This window comes from Microcaecilia unicolor, chromosome 3, assembly GCF_901765095.1.
Source record: "Microcaecilia unicolor chromosome 3, aMicUni1.1, whole genome shotgun sequence".
Classification (NCBI taxonomy): domain Eukaryota; kingdom Metazoa; phylum Chordata; class Amphibia; order Gymnophiona; family Siphonopidae; genus Microcaecilia; species Microcaecilia unicolor.
The window spans coordinates 145,416-164,211 of NC_044033.1; the positions used below are offsets into that span (position 1 = coordinate 145,416).

General features: G+C 46.4%; 1 protein-coding gene across 2 annotated transcripts in view; it reads left to right on the plus strand.

Annotated features, from left to right (window-relative positions):
* The window catches only part of RPL7L1 (ribosomal protein L7 like 1), an 82,206-nt gene that overhangs the window by 26,757 nt on the left and 36,653 nt on the right, over nt 1–18,796 (plus strand). For both annotated transcript variants that reach the window (XR_003941388.1, XM_030195678.1), the window contains exon 4: nt 14,569–14,706. Coding sequence is in view for 1 of the 2 variants with exons in the window: in XM_030195678.1 (XP_030051538.1) it covers nt 14,569–14,706 (138 nt within the window). In the remaining variant the exon portion in view is untranslated. The remainder of the gene's footprint in view (nt 1–14,568; nt 14,707–18,796) is intronic.

The following is an 18,796-nucleotide window of genomic DNA, read 5'->3' on the forward strand; positions in this document are numbered from 1 at the left end:
TTCTTTAAGGTTTTTCCTCTTAAAGCTCTCTTTTCTAGTAGCCATTGGTTTTTTCTTTAAGTTCTTTCTCTTAAACCACTGTTTTCTAGTAGCCATAACTTTTTTTATAAAGTTTTCCTCTTCAAGCAGTGTTTCCTAGTAGCCATTGCAGCAAGTAGATCTATGTGTGGAATACTTCTACGGTTGGTAACTTCTTTTTGGTCTGCTGTAGTTTAGAGTTTTCACCTTTCCCAATCGGTTTTTTTCTTATTGGTTTTGTCCTTCTAGCCAGTAGGCATAAGGGTTTGATTGTTTCTAACCCGCTATATCTCGACGGATCAAGGAAATGAGAATGTCTATTTCTCTTCTCACTGAGAGGGCAGTTCCACAGCGTATTACAACATATTCCACAACTTCAGAAGCGGGCTCTATTCTTACTACAGCGATTTTTGGTGCTCTCGGTGCACATTGGTAAGGTGGCAAACAGTCCTAGTTTCATTTTATTTTGCTCATTGGGACACACTACATGTTAGTTGTCGCCAGGTGGCCTATGCAGCATGAATATTTCTCTGCAGTTTTCATAGGGGCCCTCCCTTCAGATTACTGCTTTGGTACTTCCCATCAGTCCAGTCCTGGTCCGGTCCGGTCCGGAGGGACACTAAGGAAGGAGAAATTAGATCTTACCTGCTAATTTGCTTTCCTTTAGTCCCTCCGGACCGGACCAGGCCCCTCCCATGTTCTCTCAACTCTTTAGCTTCTTTTATTAAGTAGGAAGTGTATTCATTCGTTTACAATTCGTGGAACAATACTATATATATACAAAACTTTACGTGGTCCATACCACTTCTCTGGTGGTTGCTGGTGAGCTCAGTTGCTGGAATCTATATATAAAACCTTAAATACGCCATACCACTTTTCTGAACTGTCACTGAGCTCAGTTGCTGGAATATCTATAAAACCTTAAATATGACTTACCACTTTTCTGGTGAGAGTTGCTGGTGAGCTCAGTTGATGGAATATATATAAAATCTTAAGTGGGCCATACCACTTCTCTGGTGAGAGTTGCTGGTGAGCTATAAGACAAGTGAGCCATACCACTTCTCTGGGGAGAGTTGCTGGTGAGCTATATTATAAGTGAGCCATACCACTTCTCTGGGGAGAGTTGCTGGTGAGCTATAGTACAAGTGAGCCATACCACTTCTCTGGTGAGAGTTGCTGGTGAGCTGTAATACAAATCGAGCCATACCAGTTCTCTGGTGAGAGTTGCTGGTGAGCTGTAATACAAATCGAGCCATACCAGTTCTCTGGTGAGAGTTGCTGGTGAGCTATAGTACAAGTGAGCCATACCACTTCTCTGGTGAGAGTTGCTGGTGAGCTGTAATACAAATCGAGCCATACCACTTCTCTGGTGAGAGTTGCTGGTGAGCTCTGATACTTGGCATTGTCGAGTGCTTTGTGGCTGCTAGGATTCCATACGGCACAGAAGGTCTTTCTTTCTTTCCTGCTTTGTTATTCAAATACTGAGGCTAAGGTCACATGGCCAAGGCTCCTATTGGCTCTCTAGAGAGAGTTTTTCTCAGTTTCCGCCTGCTGGTAGGCGAGCACAACCCATCAGTCCAATCCGGGTCCGGTCCGAAGGGACTAAAGGAAAGCAAATTAGCAGGTAAGATCTAATTTCTCCTTAGACAGTTTCCTAAAGAACAAGTCCATAAACCACTACTAAATGGACTTGGGGAAAAATCTACAATTCCAGGAATAACATGTATAGAATGTTTGTATGTTTGGGAAGCTCGCCAGGTGCCCTTGGCCTGGATTGGCCACTGTCGTGGACAGGATGCTGGGCTCGATGGACCCTTGGTCTTTTCCCAGTGTGGTATTACTTATGTACTTATGTAAGCATCATAAAACCATGTACAACAATTTGATATAATCAAGTTACAAAAAATAAAACATAAGCTCTTTATATTATAGACAGTAAATATTATTTTTCCTACTTCAAGAATTTCTGAAATAAATTATTTTACATGTTTATGAAACAAAACATAAGTAGGCAATTGTTTAACATATATAATAGGATCGAAGTCCAATTTCAAGCTACCTGATAGGAAAAAGAGGGTATTGGAACAAAGATCTTGTGTATGCTTTTTACTATAGGGTTCATGGGGAGATCTTTGGTGGAAGCCGGGCCTTTGTTTAATCTGCTAGAGAGACAGGTATATTGGAGAGTAAAACATGATAACCCCTCAGTCTAACTGAAGGCAGTAAGTATGCCCTCATAGTCTTGAAGATTGTTGGAGGGGGGTGGGAAAACTGGTTAGAAAAAGACTAATGGCTGCTCTATTAAAGCAATGTATTGTGTGTTACTTGCTATACATTATTGAAACTGTTGCGATGTTCATTACGCTGTACTATCAATAAAAAATAGTTGAAACATAAATCCATCAACCATACCGGAGAATCTCAATTAATAATTTAAAAAACAAAACAAGATATATGTTTAAATCTATTTTATTGACGATAAGATCAATACAAACCATTACGAGTATGTACATAGAATATATCATAGTACAAAAGCCCATCAACTGACATTCCCGTAAACGTCAATGAATTTTTCTTTTTCTCTCCCCTCCCGCATACCCACTCCCTCCCTTATGTTATACAAAGGAAGGGATAACAACTCACATAAGTACGCCCCTATCAGAAACATCCCCTGCTTTAAGAACCAGCCCCCCACCCCAATATTCTTCCAGAGACCTTTATAGATCAGAAATTACACCCGCTCAGTGAGTTCAGCATAGAAAGCACACCGGTCTGTTCTTGACAATTTACAGTCTGACGCACCAACTACAAGGGGGTTGTCTTGACTCTTATGACATCCCCGGTTATTTGCCATGGATAGCTGGCAAGGTCCAAGTTCATCCACCCCTCCTTCCACGCAATGACTCCGTGCCCCATTCCTAAAGCGATCAAGTCATACCCGATCTTCGTACAGCGCATGCGACCGGGGCCCTCCCCCCACTCTCTCCAAGTCTTCCCATGACCTCTGCCCCTCCATACAGGTAATCCCGCTAAAAGGCATTTAAAACTAAACTACGGGCTCTTTGAGGCAGAGACTGGAGATATTTATCCCATGTGGCCAAAAACATTTGCTTCCGTTTGTATGAAGAACGCGCATATTTCTGTTCTAGTAACAACAGATTATGAAATCTTTTTCCTCCATTGCCAATAAGAAGGTCCTTGATCGCCGACCCATATTCCCAGGATAGTACGTTTACCCAACATCCCTGCTTTGCGAATCAGTAATTTGAAATAGCGATCTTGTACACCTAAACTTAAGGAAATTATTAAAAACCCACCTCTTCAAAAAAGCATATCCCACCGATCCAGCATAAACCCCCACACCCAGCAACACAATATAATCAATGATCGTACTGGACAATTTACTATCCTCCTTCTCCTTTACCCCTAACCTCTGATTCACTTCACTTCTTTTTTTTTTTTTTTTTTGTTAAATTTAGATTTTTTTAATTGAGTATTTTAACATTTGGAACAATCAAACCATTAAATACAAGAGCTTATGTTTCCGCCTCTTTACATTGTCTCAACATACAGTCTTTCCAACTAACTGTTGCAACTAGAGATCATCACAACCCGTTAATTCCAAACTATTCACTTTAATCTATTCCCTCTAACCATGTTCCCCCCTGTGTTAACCCCAGCTTAACTATTCGCTTATCTACCCCATGTGGTACAATCAACATTGCCCCCAATACCCCTCCCCCCCATCCTCCCTCCCACTCCATACATCCCCTTGGTCCCCTTATACAACCTCCCTTCCTCCTCCTCTACCCGTCCCCCCTGGAATGTATCCCAGCCCCCTCTATAGTCTGCCAATTCTTTAATCACAGCAGTCACCAAGAAGACCACTCTCCTGGTAGAGGGTGGCACGGCGCTTAAGGACCCTCAGGATCATAAGTTAGAGGCATCTCTGAAGCTCTCCTTTGAAGTTGCAACCCTTAGTCTCCAGGCTTCAGTGTGGGGCTCCTATGCAGCACGGCCATTCCTGTTGTGGGTGCAGAAAGCCTCCTCTTGGAACTGGTCACCTTTCTGCTGGCCTTGGAGTCCAACTTGGCTTTCCTCACTGATCTCTTGAGGGCTTCGGCTAAAGGTGTTTCCCTTGTGGTCACCGCGGGCTGTTGTCTTTGGTTGTGGCTTGGGCCGCAGACGTGGCTTCTAAGTCGCGGCTGGAAAAGCTCCCTTTCAGGGGAAAGCTTATTTTTGGGGCAGACCTCTAAGATTGTGAAGGACCTGGGTCACTCTAAGGGCCAGCGCCTCCCTGAGGAGAAGTCTAAGTCAGTTCGACCGGCAGGGTCTAGGCCTAAGTTTTTCGAGATACCTGGCATTACTGTCCAGGTCGCAGGGCCTCCTTTCAGAGGGCCCGTTTCGCTCGGAGGCCTCAGCCCTTTTGTAGTGACGGCGGGCCCCACTCACTGGTTCCAGAAGCCAACCTGCGGCCAGGTCCTCCCGATGAAGTGGCCCTGGTCCTTCTCCTGTCGATCATCGGGGGCAGGCTGTCCCTTTCCCTGGCAGAGTGGACCAGGGTGTCATCCAACGAATGGGTCTTGGAAGTCATCCGAGACGGCTACAAATTGGAATTTGCTTGGCTTCTAACAGACTCCTTTCTGGAGTCTCCTTGCAAATGCCCCGCGAAAGTGCGGGCAGTTCGACATACCCTATTCAACTTTCAGCACCTGGGAATGGTCCAGTGGGTGCCTCCTGCAGGAAAAGGGTGCGTTCATAAGTACATAAGTAATGCCACACTGGGAAAAGACCAAAGGCCCATCGAGCTCAGCATCCTGTCCCCTCAACCGTCTCTTCTCCAAGCTGAAAAGCCCTAGCCTCCTTAGTCTTTCTTCATAGGGAAGTCGTCTCATCCCCGCTATCATTTTCGTTGCCCTTTGCTGCACCTTTTCCAATTCCACTATATCTTTCTTGAGATGCGGCGACCAGAATTGGACACAATACTCAAGGTGCGGTCGCACCATGGAGCAATACAATGGCATTATAACATCTTCACATCTGTTTTCCATACCTTTCCTAATAATACCCAACATTCTATTTGCTTTCCTAGCCGCAGAAGGTTTCAGTTTATTATCAACGACGACACCCAGATCCCTTTCTTGGTCTGTAACTTCTAACGCGGAACCCTGCGTGACGTAGCTATAATTCGGGTTCTTTTTTCCCCACATGCATCACCTTGTACTTGCTCACATTAAACGTCATCTGCCATCTAGCCGCCCAGTCTCATAAGGTCCTCCTGTAATTTTTCACAATCCTGTCGCGAGTTAACGACTTTGAATAACTTTGTGTCATCAGCAAATTTAATTACCTCGATAGTTACTCCCATCTCTAAATCATTTATAAATATATTAAAGAGCAGCAGTCCTAGCACTGTCCCCTGAGGAAGCCCACTAACTACCCTTCTCCATTGTGAATACTGCCCATTTAACCCCACTCTCTGTTTCCTAGCCTTCAATCAGTTTTTAATCCACAATAGGACATTTCCTTCTATCCCATGACCCTCCAATTGCCTCTGTAGCCTTTCATATGAGGTACCTTGTCAAATGCCTTTTGAAAATCCAGATACACAATATCAACTGGCTCCCCTTTGTCCACATGCTTGTTTACTCCTTCAAAGAATTGAAGTAAATTGGTCAGGCAAGATTTCCTCACACAAAAGCCGTGCTGACTTGGTCTCAGTAATCCATGTCCTCAGATGTGCTCTGTAATTTTGTTTTTAATAATAGCCTCTACCATTTTCCCCGGCACCGATGTCAGACTCACCGGTCTATAATTTCCCGGATCTCCCCTGGAACCTTTTTAAAAAATCGGCGTTACATTGGCCACCCTCCAATCATCTGGTACCACGCTCGATTTTAAGGATACATTGCATATCACTAACAGTAGCTCCGCAAGTTCATTTTTCAGTTCTATCAGTACTCTAGGATGAATACCATCCGGTCCAGGTGATTTGCTACTCTTCAGTTTGCTGAACTGCCCCATTACGTCCTCCAGGTTTACCGTGAATTCGGTAAGTTTCTCCATCTCGTCCGCTTGAAATACCATTTCCGACACCGGTATCCCACCCAAATCTTCCTCAGTGAAAACCGAAGCAAAGAATTCATTTAATCTCTCCGCTACGTCTTTGTCTTCCTTAATCGCCCCTTTTACCCCTCGGTTATCCAGCGTACCAACCGATTCTTTTGCTGGCTTCCTGCTTTTAATATACCCCAAAAATTTTTTACTATGTTTTTTTGCCTGTAATGCTATCTTTTTTCGTAATCCCTCTTGGCCTTCTTTATCTGCGCCTTTCATTTGCTTTGACACTCCTTATGCTGCTTCTTGTTATTTTCAGACGGTTCCTTCCATTTTCTGAAGGCGTTTCTTTTAGCCCAAATAGCTTCCTTCACCTCACTTTTTAACCAGGCCGGCTGTCTATTGGACTTCCGTCTTTCTTTTCTAATTTGCGGAATATGTTTGGTCTGGGCCTCCAGGATGGTATTTTTGAACAGCATCCACGCCTGTTGTACAGTTTTTACCCTCTCAGTTGCCCCTCTAAGTTTTTTTTTTCACCGTTTCCTTTTCCCTTTCTCTTTTCTACATGGAATTTCAACCCACAATGATTCAAAGATGTGATTTGTGTCGTGCTGAATTTGTCATCTATCTGAGTCAAGGCTCTCATTAATATACAATGCTACCCCTCCACCAGTCCGGTCCACCCTATCACTACGATATACTTTGTACCCCGGTATTACAGTGTCCCGCTGGTTATCCTCCTTTCACCAGGTCTCAGTAATGCCTGTTGTATCCAATTTTTCATTTTGTGCAATATATTCCAACTCTCCCATCTTATTTCTTAGACTCCTAGCATTTGCATATAGACATTTCAGAGTATGTTTGTTGTTCCTATTTGCACGATGCTTAGTGCTTAACACTATTGATTTGCCATCTTTTGTTTGATCTTTAGATGTATTTAAGGGCACCTGGCCTTCCACGGTCTCTTGTGCAACCTCACTATCCAGAAACCCTATCTTCCCTGCTTGTGGGGTATCCTTGCAAGATACCTTATCCCGAACCATGCGCTGTTGTGCGACTGTTGGCCTTTCCCCCATATCTAGTTTAAAAGCTGCTCTATCTCTTTTTTGAATGCCGATGCCAGCAGCCTGGTCCCACTCTGGTTAAGATGGAGCCCATCGTTTCGGAATAGGCTCCCCCTTTCCCAGAATGTTGCTCAGCTCCTAACAAATCTAAAACCCTCCTCCATGCACCATCGTCTCATTCATGCATTGAGACTCCGGAGCTCTGCCTGCCTCTTGGGCCCTGCGCATGGAACAGGTAGTATTTCAGAAATTGCCACCCTAGAGGATCTGGATTTGAGCTTTCTTCCTAAAAGCCTAAATTTGGCTTCCAGAACCTCTCTCCCACATTTTCCTACGTCATTGGTACCCATATGTACCAAGACAACCGGCTTCTCCCCAGCACTATCTAAAATCCTATCTAGGTGACACGTGAGGTCTGCCACCTTCGCACCAGGCGATCCTCCCGTCCACCAGCCACCCAGCTATCTACTTTACTAATGATTGAATCGCCAAGTATGACAGCTGTTCTAACCTTTTCCTCCCGGTCAGCCATTGGAGATTTATCCTCGGTGCAAGAGGATAGTACATCTTCTGGTGGGTAGGTCCTGGCTACAGGAGTACTTCCTACTTCACCTTCTGGGAGACCTCCCTCCTCCAAGGTAGCACAGAGGCTACCTGACTGGAAGTGGGACCTCTCTACAACATCCCTGTAGGTCTCCTCTATGTATTTCTCTATCTCCCTCATCTCTACCAAATCTGCTACTGTAGCCTCGATTCTCCATTTATTTTGTGGTTCTATAGAAAGGTGGTTCTTGGAGGCAGGTCCTAGATCTCAAATACGTCAACAGATCTTTATGGGTACAACATTTCTGCATGGAAACCCTCTGATCGGTTGTCGCAGCGGTACAGCCAGGAGAGTTTTTGACGTCCCTCGATCTCAAAGATTTGGCCTCCCCACAGACGTTTCCTTCGGTTTGCGGTGCTTGGACGTCATTTTCAGTTCAAGGCTATGCCCTTCGGCCTTGCTGCAGCTCCTCAAACCTTTTCCAAGGTCCTAGTAGTGGTGGTGGCGGCCTTCCTCAGAAAAGAAGGGATTCAGGTTCATCCCTACCTGGAGGAGTGGCTCGTGTGGACGTCTTCGTACGAGGAGAACCGGTGGGCAACCGACAGAGTGGTCAGTTTGCTGCAGACTTGGTTGGGTGATCAACTTCCCAAAGTGCAACCTGTAGCCTTCCCAGACCCTGGAGTATTTAGGGGTGTGCTTCGACACCCAGAGGGGGTATAGTTTCTCTTCCTCTTGCTCAGGCGTGGTGGTTACAGGATCAGTTGCGAGCTCTGTTTTGAATTCTGACCCCACGCGCATCGGATTATGTACAGGTTCTGGGATCCATGATGTCCACCTTGGACGTGGTAACATAGGCCAGGGGTCACATGCACCCGCTGCAGTGGCACCTGCTCAGTCGCTGGTCTCCTCTCTCTGAGGATTATACAATCCGGGTGCCGTGGTTGTCCCGTCTCCAAGCAGATATGCGCTGGTGATTAATTCAGGGAAATTTGTTAAGGAGTGTTCCTCTGGCACCCCGGAGTGGAGGATCATGACTATGGAATGCGTTGCTTTCCGGCTGGAGTGCACACTGCCTGCAGCAGATGGCCCAGGGTGCTTGGTCTCCGACGGAGGCATCTTGGTCCATCAACCAACTGGAGTTATGGGCGATTCGCCTGGCCCTCCGGGAGTTTCTGGCTCTGCTATGCGTCTGCCCCGTTCGAGTTCTCTCAGACAATGCGACCACAGTTGCGTGTGTGAACAGGCAGGGGGGCACCAGGAGTTGCTCCCCTAGCGCGCGAGGCAGCCCTGCTCTGCTGATGGGCAGAAGCCCATCTTTCTTTCTTGATGGCGGCTCACATAGCGGGGTCACAGAATGTTCAAGTGGACTTTCTCAGTCTCCACAAGCTGGATCCAGTCAGATAGCAGCTCATTTGGGGGCTCCCAGTGATGTACTTAATGGCGTCCAGGCACAATGCCAAAGTGCCCCACTTTTTCAGCAGGGGACGGGAACTGGGCTTGGAGGGTATTGATGCCCTCCTTCAGCCTTGGCCCTGGGGCCTTCTCTATGCCTTTCCCCCTTGGCCAATGGTGGGTAGGTTGCTGACTTGCATCGCAAGTCACTCCGGGCGAGTGATTCTAGTGGCTCCGGCCAAGACGTCCCTGGTATGCAGATCTGGTCCAGCTTCTTTTCAATCGCCCTCAACTGTCAGCACAGGACGGCTTTTTTCAGGGGCCGATCGCGATGGAGGATCCCTCCCCCTTTGGTCTTACGGCCTGGCCCTTGAATGGCGCGGTTGAGAAGGAAAGGGTATCGGAATGCGGTTATTGCCATGATGCTTCAGGCTCAGAAACGCTCCACCTCGATAGCTTACGCTAGGGCAGTGATGGCGAACCTTTCAGAGACTGAGTGCCCAAACAGCAACCCAAAATCTAATTACTCATCGCGAAGTGCCAGTACTCATTATGGGCGGGGTCACCACATATGACTCCACCCCTATGATAGCCACACCCCCTTACACCAGCCATGGCGCATATAAACAGACATCATTGAAAATATTATACTAGTATAGGAGAAAAAAATAACATGATTTTCTTTCATTATAAATCATTTCTGTAAGTTATTACAGCTCCAGTATACCCAGTGCAAAATAAGACAGCAGATGTAAATTCTCAAATTGGACGTATTCCAAACACTAAAATGAAAATAAAATGATTTTTTCTACCTTTGTTGTCTGGTGATTTTGTTTTTCTATCCATTGTTGGTCCTAGTCGCTGATTCTGCTGCTCTCTATCTGTTCTCTTAACTCCGTTTCCAGGGCTTCCTTTCCATTTATTTCTTTACTTTCCTCCTTTCTTCTTCATTTCTTGCCCTCCATCCATGTCCAGCAACCCTCCTCTCCCCTCCAGCCACAAATGTCCAGCCACCCTCCTCTCCCCTCCAGCCACAAATGTCCAGCCACCCTCCTCTCCCCTCCAGCCACCCATGTCCAGCCACCCTCCTCTCCCCTCCAGCCGCCCATGTCCAGCCACCCTCCTCTCTCCCCTACCCCACCCTCCAGCCACCCTCCTCTCCCCCCTGCTCTCCCAGCGGCAGGCCTCCCTCCCTCCCTCCCACCCAATCACCAGGCCATGCACCCACCCAGCACTCCCACCCAAGCCTCCGTCCCTCCCACCCAGCACCAGGCCATGCACCCACCCAGCACTCCCACCCAAGCACCAGGCCTCCCACCCAAGCCTCCCTCCCTCCCACCCAGCACCAGGCACCAGGCCATCCACCCACCCAAGCACCAGGACACCCACCCACCCAAGCACCAGGCAGGCCTCCCACCCACCCACCCACCTAACAGGAAATGAGGGCGGGACCAGAGAGCTTGAGAGACGGAAGGCTGAAGACGCGCCGAACCAGCAGCACGCTTTTCGCTGCTACTGCTGATGCTGACGCCGCTTACTCGGACAAGGGAAGACTTTTAAATTTCTTCAGGTTCCAGAGAAAGGGAGGGATGGCGGGCTGGTGCCGGGTGGGAGGAAGGAAGGAATGCTTGACGCCGGGTGGGTGGGAGGGCTGAAAGTCTCAGGTGAGGCGACCGGCGGCACGCGTGCCAACAGAGAGGGCTCCACATGCCCTCTCTGGCACGCGTGCCATAGGTTCGCCATCACCGCGCTAAGGTGTGGTGCACCATTGACTCATGGTGTGCAAGTTTGGGATTGTCTGCGACTTCGGCCTCGGTGTCGGTTAGTCTCGCTTTCCTTCAGGAAGGTGTACAGAAGTCACTCTCTTTGCTAAAAGTGCAGGTAGCTGCTCTGGCCTGCTTCAGGAGGCGTCCATCACCTCCCATCCTGATGTGGTTTGCTTCTTGAGGGGCGTGAACCATTTGCGCCCACCTCACGCGCCAGTAGTACTAGCCTGGAATCTTAACCTGGTCCTCCAAGCTCTGCAGTGTCCTCCCTTCGAACCTTTGTCTGTGATTACTGTAAATGATCTCACCCTGAAGGTGTTTTTTCTGGTAGCCATCACTGGCTAGGAGAATTTCAGAGTTACAGGCCCTTTCTTTCAGAGACCCTTTTTTGTGATTCACGGAGGCGGGGGTGACTGTTAGGACAGTTCCTTCCTTCTTGCCCAAAGTGATTTCTCGCTTCCATTTGAGTCAGTCACTACATTTGCCAGCCTTTCACCGGGAGGATTATCCTGAGCACTTTTAAGAGCTTCGCTGCTTGGATGTGAGAAGTTCTTCTCAGGTATTTGGAGGTAACATAGTAACATAGTAGATGACGGCAGAAAAAGACCTGCACGGTCCATCCAGTCTGCCCAACAAGATAACTCATATTGCTGCTTTTTGTGTATACCCTACTTTGATTTGTACCTGTGCTCTTCAGGGCACAGACCGTATAAGTCTGCCCAGCACTATCCCCGCCTCCCAACCACCAGCCCCACCTCCCAACCACCGGCTCTGGCACAGGCACAGACCGTATAAGTCTGCCCAGCACTATCCTCACCTCCCAACCACCAGCCCTGCCTCCCAACCACCGGCTCTGGCACAGACCGTACAAGTCTGTCCAGCACTATCCCCGCCTCCCAACCACCAGTCCCGCTTCCCACCACCGGCTCTGGCACAGACCGTATAAGTCTGCCCAGCCCTATCCCCACCTCCCAACCACCAGCCCCGCCTCCCGATCTTGACTAAGCTCCTGAGGATCCATTCCTTCGGCACAGGATTCCTTTATGCTTATCCCACGCATGTTTGAATTCCGTTACCGTTTTCATTTCCACCACTTCCCGTGGGAGGGCATTCCAAGCATCCACTACTCTCTCCGTGAAAAAATACTTCCTGACATTTTTCTTGAGTCTGCCCCCCTTCAATCTCATTTCATGTCCTCTCGTTCTACCACCTTCCCATCTCCGGAAAAGGTTCGTTTGCGGATTAATACCTTTCAAATATTTGAACGTCTGTATCATATCACCCCTGTTTCTCCTTTCCTCCAGAGTATACATGTTTAGTTCAGCAAGTCTCTCCTCATACGTCTTGTAACGCAAATCCCATACCATTCTCGTAGCTTTTCTTTGCACCGCTTCAATTCTTTTTACATCCTTAACAAGATACGGCCTCCAAAACTGAACGCAATACTCCAGGTGGGGCCTCACCAACGACTTATACAGGGGCATCAACGCTCCCTTTCTTCTGCTGGTCACACCTTTCTTTATACAGCCTAACAACCTTCTAGCTACAGCCACCGCCTTGTCACACTGTTTCGTCGCCTTCAAATCCTCAGATACTATCACCCCAAGATCCCTCTCTCCGCCCGTACCTATCAGACTCTCCCCGCCTAACACATACGTCTCCCATGGATTTCTACTTCCTAAGTGCATCACTTTGCATTTCTTCGCATTGAATTTTAATTGCCAAACCTTAGACCATTCTTTTAGCTTCCGTAGGTCCTTTTTCATGTTTTCCATTCCCTCCGGGGTGTCCACTCTGTTACAGATCTTAGTATCATCCGCAAATAGGCAAACTTTACCTTCTAACCCTTCGGCAATGTCACTCACAAATATATTGAACAGAATCGGCCCCAGCACAGATCCTTGAGGCACTCCACTACTTACCTTTCGCTCCTCCGAGCGAATTCCATTCACCACCACCTTCTGGCGTCTGTCCGTCAACCAGTTCCTAATCCAGTTCACCACTTCGGGTCCTATCTTCAGCCCATCCAGTTTATTTAAGAGCCTCCTGTGGGGAACCGTGTCAAAAGCTTTGCTGAAATCTAAGTAGATTACGTCCATAGCTCGTCCCTGATTCAATTCTCCTGTCACCCAAAGAACTCAATGAGGTTCGTTTGGCACGATTTCCCTTTGGTAAATCCATGTTGCCTCGGATCTTGCAACTAACGAATGAGTTTCATCTTTTGGATCACCTCTTTGTGCTCTTTGGGGGTTGCAAAAAGGGCAACATGGTGTCCAAGGCCACCATAGCCCGTTGGTTGCAAGAGGCTATAAGTTTGCCATATGTGGCCTACGGCAGGCCAGCTCCAAGTGCATTCTACACGGGCTCAAGTTTCCTCCTAAGCAGAGTCCTGTTTAGTTTCTTTGGAAGATATCTGCAGAGCCGCTACATGGGCATCGACCCATACCTTCACTCATCGTTATCAGGTGGATGTCGCAGCCCGGCAGGAAGCGGTGTTTGGGACGTCGGTGATTTTCTGGGTTGTGGTTGTCCCGCCCTACTTGAGGACTGCTTGGGCACCTCCCACAAGTCTCTGGATTGAAATGTGGGATGCTATGGAAGGAAAAATTAGTTCTCACCTGATAATTTTCTTTCCATTAGTCCCAACAGATCAATTCAGAGTCCCACCCTAGACTTAGTATCTGGTGCATAATTTCAGTTTTGTTTTGTTTTTCTCAGGTTCGACTGTTGGGAATGTTTCCTTTCTGTGATTATTAAAAAAAAAAAAAAAAAAGAGTGACAGAAGTATGATAGAAAAGTTTGTTTGCAAGAGGCAGGAGAGTTTTATTTGATGGCTGCACAGCACCACATATTGCAAACCTCGGAGGTTCTCTCTATCTCCACCTGCTGGTAGAAGGACATAACCCACAAGTCTCTGGATTGATCTGTTGGGACTAATGGGAAGAAAATTATCAGGTGAGTACTAATTTTTCCTTAGCGGGTACGTGCAAGGGGGATGTGAACTTAGGCTGGTCGTCGGTGTGTCTCTGGAGTATGTGCATAACTTCACTTCAGGGTACAATTATAACTACCATTGACTTGGTGTAACTGTGGGCATCTAACTTTAGATAAACCAGTCCACTTATGCTTGTGTTCGATTTTAGCATCTTGGAGTCAAGAAGCCGTTATAAAATTGATGCTAAGAGCATGACATTGGAGTGCCTAAATCTTGGCACCAGTTTATAGACTTTCCACCAATGACCCCCTTCCCCAAAATATGTGTAGCACTATATATTTGTCCACATTAAATGGCAAATAACATTTGAACACTGAAGAGTTGTAAGGTCCTCCTACCCCTGTAATCGCTTGTGATTTACAGCTTTCAGTAATTTTTCTCTTTTCTGCAAATGTCATCTTGATGGTTGCTTTCATATGTGAAGAAAGTCAGACGCTTTTAAACAAATTACAGCAATTCTGGGTTTTTTTTTAATTTGGAAAAGAATTCGGAGTACATTTTTTCTATACACATGAAGTACATGGTACGATTCGTTTACCATGTTTAACGGTTCCTACTTTCTATTCTCAAAGCCCTTATTTTACATTAGTGTGTATTGTGTCCGATGTATTGTTACTCAAAATTGTTTCCCATTTCTTTAAGGGGGGGGGGAGTTTACTTTGAGAAATCTACTTCTTTATGGTGTATCCCATATTTTCCTTCTGAAACCATTTGTTCTGATTTTTCCCTCAGGATTAAGGGAGTGAGCCCCAAGGTACGGAGCGTGATTGAATCACTGCGTTTGCAAAAGGTGTTCACTGGAGTTTTTGTGAAGCTCAGTGAAACCGCAGTAAAGATGCTGCAGACAGTGGAACCTTACGTGGCCTGGGGGTGAGTCTGTTTCTGTGCTACCGGGTTATCAGGTCATGGAAAGGGGCAACATTCTTTTGGTGCTACCAGAATACATAATGATAGAAAAGGTCAAGTGTTTTCCCCTGTCGGGAGGTTCACAGTCCTGGTTGTTTGGATTTTACTGTGTAACCCAGGGTATATGCATTTTCCTTGTTTTGATTGGGTTTTGCATTTATTAATGAAGATTGTTAAATTTGAGTATATATTTTTGAAGGATTTGCCAGTATGTGCATGCTGACTTTCAGGAGAACTATTCTGTAATAGAAATTATGTGAAATTGTAAAGCATGAATAGTTTTTTTTTTAATGTTAGAGAGGGGGGGGTCTGTCTATTTAGATACATTTTAATAAGTATTTTTTCTGGATCTTCTGTGATTTGTGGGCTGGACCATCAGAACATGGGGGAGGGTGAAGTTTCCACAACCCATGGTGTCCAGGAGTATATATATATATTAGTATAAAAGGCCCGTTTCTGACACACATGAAACGGGTGCTAGCAAGGTTTTTCTCGGCGTGTGTATGTTTGAGAGAGAGAGATTGAATGTGCGAGTGAGTGTGGGTGCGAGTGTGTCTGTGAGAGAGTGTGTGTGCGAGAATGAGTGTGTGCGAGTGCGTATGTGAGAGAGAGTGTTTCACACAGATACAGTGTGTGTGAGAGAGAGAGTGTGTGTGAGAGACAGAGTGTGAGAGTATGTGTGCGATACACAGACCCTCTGTGAGATCGAGAGAGTGTATAAGATCGAGAGAGTGTTCAAGAGTGACTGTGTGACACATAGAGAGTGAATGTGATACAGTGTGAGACATAGTGTGTGTGAGAGACAGTGTGTGAGAGTGAGAGAAAGACACTGACTGTGTGAGAGAGAGAGAGCAAGAGAGAGAGTGTGTGTGTGTGATAGACCCCCTCCCCCCTTCCCTCTCTGGTCTCAGGACCCCCTCCTCCCTTTCTTTCTCCACATCCATTCAGCCATCTCCCCCTTTCTCTCCCCATCCTTCCATCGTGTCTTTCTCTCCCTATCCTACCATCTGTTTTCCCTCTTTCTCTCCCCATCCTTCCATCTGTTTTCCCTCTTTCTCTCCCCATCCTTCTATCCGTCTACCCCCCCTCTCCCGATTCTTCCATCCAGACTTCTCTCTCTCTATCCCCTTCTTTCCATCCAGCCCCTCCACCCCCTCCAGGTTGCCGCCGCTTCCCCCCTCCGTCCGCCCAGCCACTTTCCCTCCAGGCCCGCCCACCCAACAGACCTGCCAATTCTCCCGCGAAACACGTGGCGCCAGCTCCTATTTCCGGCCACTGCTGCTTCTCCTGTTGAGCAGCAGCAGCCGCTACAAAAACAACTGTTTTTAGGAAGCAAGTGCAGCACCGCAGGCAGCCATCAGGCATTGGCTGTTGGCTCTGCAGCCGCTCCTCTCACGTCGCTGTGCTCCTCTGGGGTTCTACTCCAGGGGGCAGCGACGTGAGAGGCGAGAGGAGCGGCTGCAGAGCCGACAACCAATGCCTGATGGCTGCCTGCAGTGCCACGCTTGCTTTCTAAAAATAGCTGTTTTTATAGTGGCCACTGCTGCTCAACAGGAGAAGCAGCAGTGGCCGGAAATGGGAGCTGGCGCCGCGTGTTTCGTGGGAGACTTGGCTGGTCTGTTGGGTGGGCGGGCCTTGAGGGAAAGTGGCTGGGCGGACGGAGAGGGGAGCGGCGGCGGCAGCGACCTGGGTGGAGATGTTGGTGCGTATGGAGGAAGGGCTGAAGCTGCTCCTGCAACGTTCCAATGTCTCTATTCATGACGTCAGGAGATGGTTACGGACACAGGTAGCCTCATTGGAATGTTGGAGGAGCAAATTATTATATTAGATATGTGTGTATGTATGTGTATATATATATATATGTGTGTGTGTGTAAATTCTGAATCCAATTGTGTATATGTATCTTTTTTTTAATCTTTTGTTCAGAAAAGCTGTTCTAAGCCACTTAGAAAGCTTCATGTTGCCTTCAAGGTATAGTGATATATGCATCATATCAGCAACACAGGAATAGAGTATTCCTCACATAGGCCAGGAACCTTAAAACTCCTGAGCACGGGCCAGCCTTCCCATGTATGCTGGCACTCCTCCCCTCCAGTCAGTTTGGCCACTTAGTGCATCTGTTGGAGTTTGCTCCTGTCTTAAAATTTTATGGCAGTGATCCTGTATTTACAGTCTTGCTGTCACTGTTTGCTCTAAGCTGAGCAGAGGGGAGTGAAGGTTTTAATATTGTGTTTTCAATAGATAGGGATAGGCAGGCTACCTGAAGTCCTGCAGAGCTTGCCTGTCCATAAAAGGAAGCAGGAAACAAACCCCTACCATAACTCTAAGGACCACAGGTGAAAGCAAGGGATAACCAAATGACTTCCAGCCAACAGATTGATAAAATGAGTTTTTATTAAGCAAGCACCAGGACCGTGTTTAGCGAAAAGACCCCCTGCCTCAGAAAACTTGTGCAGACAAATATAAATTACAAAATACATCCTAAGTAGAGGAGTGTGGTAGCTGTGTTAGTCCACTCTTAAGGTTATCAATAGAAATCAAACAAAATAAAACATGGAAAAGAAAATAAGATGATACCTTTTTTATTGGACATAACTTAATACATTTCTTGATTAGCTTTCGAAGGTTGCCCTTCTTCCTCAGATCGGAAATAACATCCTAAATACATCCTAAAACAGAAATACCAAATGAATATAATGCAGATAAAACCAATTGCAACTAGATGTACACAAAATCTAGATTAAAGAAGAGAAACAACCTGAAAGCATTGCATATTTAAAGTGTCACAGCTAATATGTAAAAATCAAATCAAACATCTATCCTGAAAATGTATAGTGACTATGTGTGAAGTAGACAACCTATCAATATAGTACAATTGTGGCACATAGGACAGAAAGAACCATGAAAGGTCGCTACCAACCTGTGTAGCATAGAATCTAACAAAAATGCAGACGAACAAGGACTTCGCAGAGAAAGTCACACTTGGGAGATAGCGAAGGTGACAGAATGAGACGCTGATGCTGTGTGGTTGTGAAGATTTATTGAACAGCACTACGGCTTGACTCGGCCATGTTTCGGACCATTGGCCTGCCTCAGGAGTCTTCCTGTGTTGTGTAGATAAGTCTCTCTGTGTCCCTTCCTGCCCCCCTTTTTTTTGTGTACTACCTCAGTTTTGATACATTCCATCATAACAAGAGACACATATAGACTTATCTACACTACACAGGAAGACTCCTGAGGAAGGCCACTGGGCTGAAACACGGCCATGTCGAGTCAAGTTATAGTACTGTTGTTATAAATCTTCTAGACCACACAGCATTATTTATTTATTTATTTATTTGTAGCATTTGTATCCCACATTTTCCCACCAATTTGCAGGCTCAATGTGGCTTACATTTGCCGTAATGGCGGTTGCCATTTCCGGGTAACAGAATTACAAACAGTATTGCGTTAAGGTGCATACATACATGGAACATAATATATATGGAACAGATCATGGTGTATATATATACCATGTGCATACATACATGATAAAGAAGAGTACATTATGGTATTGCATGAAGGTTCCTGAGTAATAAATTGGATTGTAACATACATTAGGTCATCGACTATAGAGAGACCCTATTCGACATAAGGTTTAAAGTGGTAGTGCTTGATTATTAATAGCAAAGAGGTTAAGCAGTCATGCGATAACAGTTCGGTTTTGAATAGATCATGTATAATGTTATTATTTAGTATTTAAGATGGATGTTTATGGTATACCTTCTTGAAAAGATCTGTTTTCAGTAGCCTTCGGAAGATGGTTAGGTCTTGCGTTGTTTTTATGGCCTTCGGTAGTGTGTTCCATAACTGCGTGCAGATGTATGAGAAACTGGTTGCGTATGTGGATTTATATTTTAGCCCTTTACAGTTAGGATAGTAGAGATTGGGGACTGTGCATGATGATCTTTTTGCTTTCCTAATAGACAAGCCTATAAGGTCTGACATGTAGGTCGGGGCTTCCCCGTAGACGATTTTGTGGACCAGGGTGCAAACTTTGAATGCAATTCGTTCT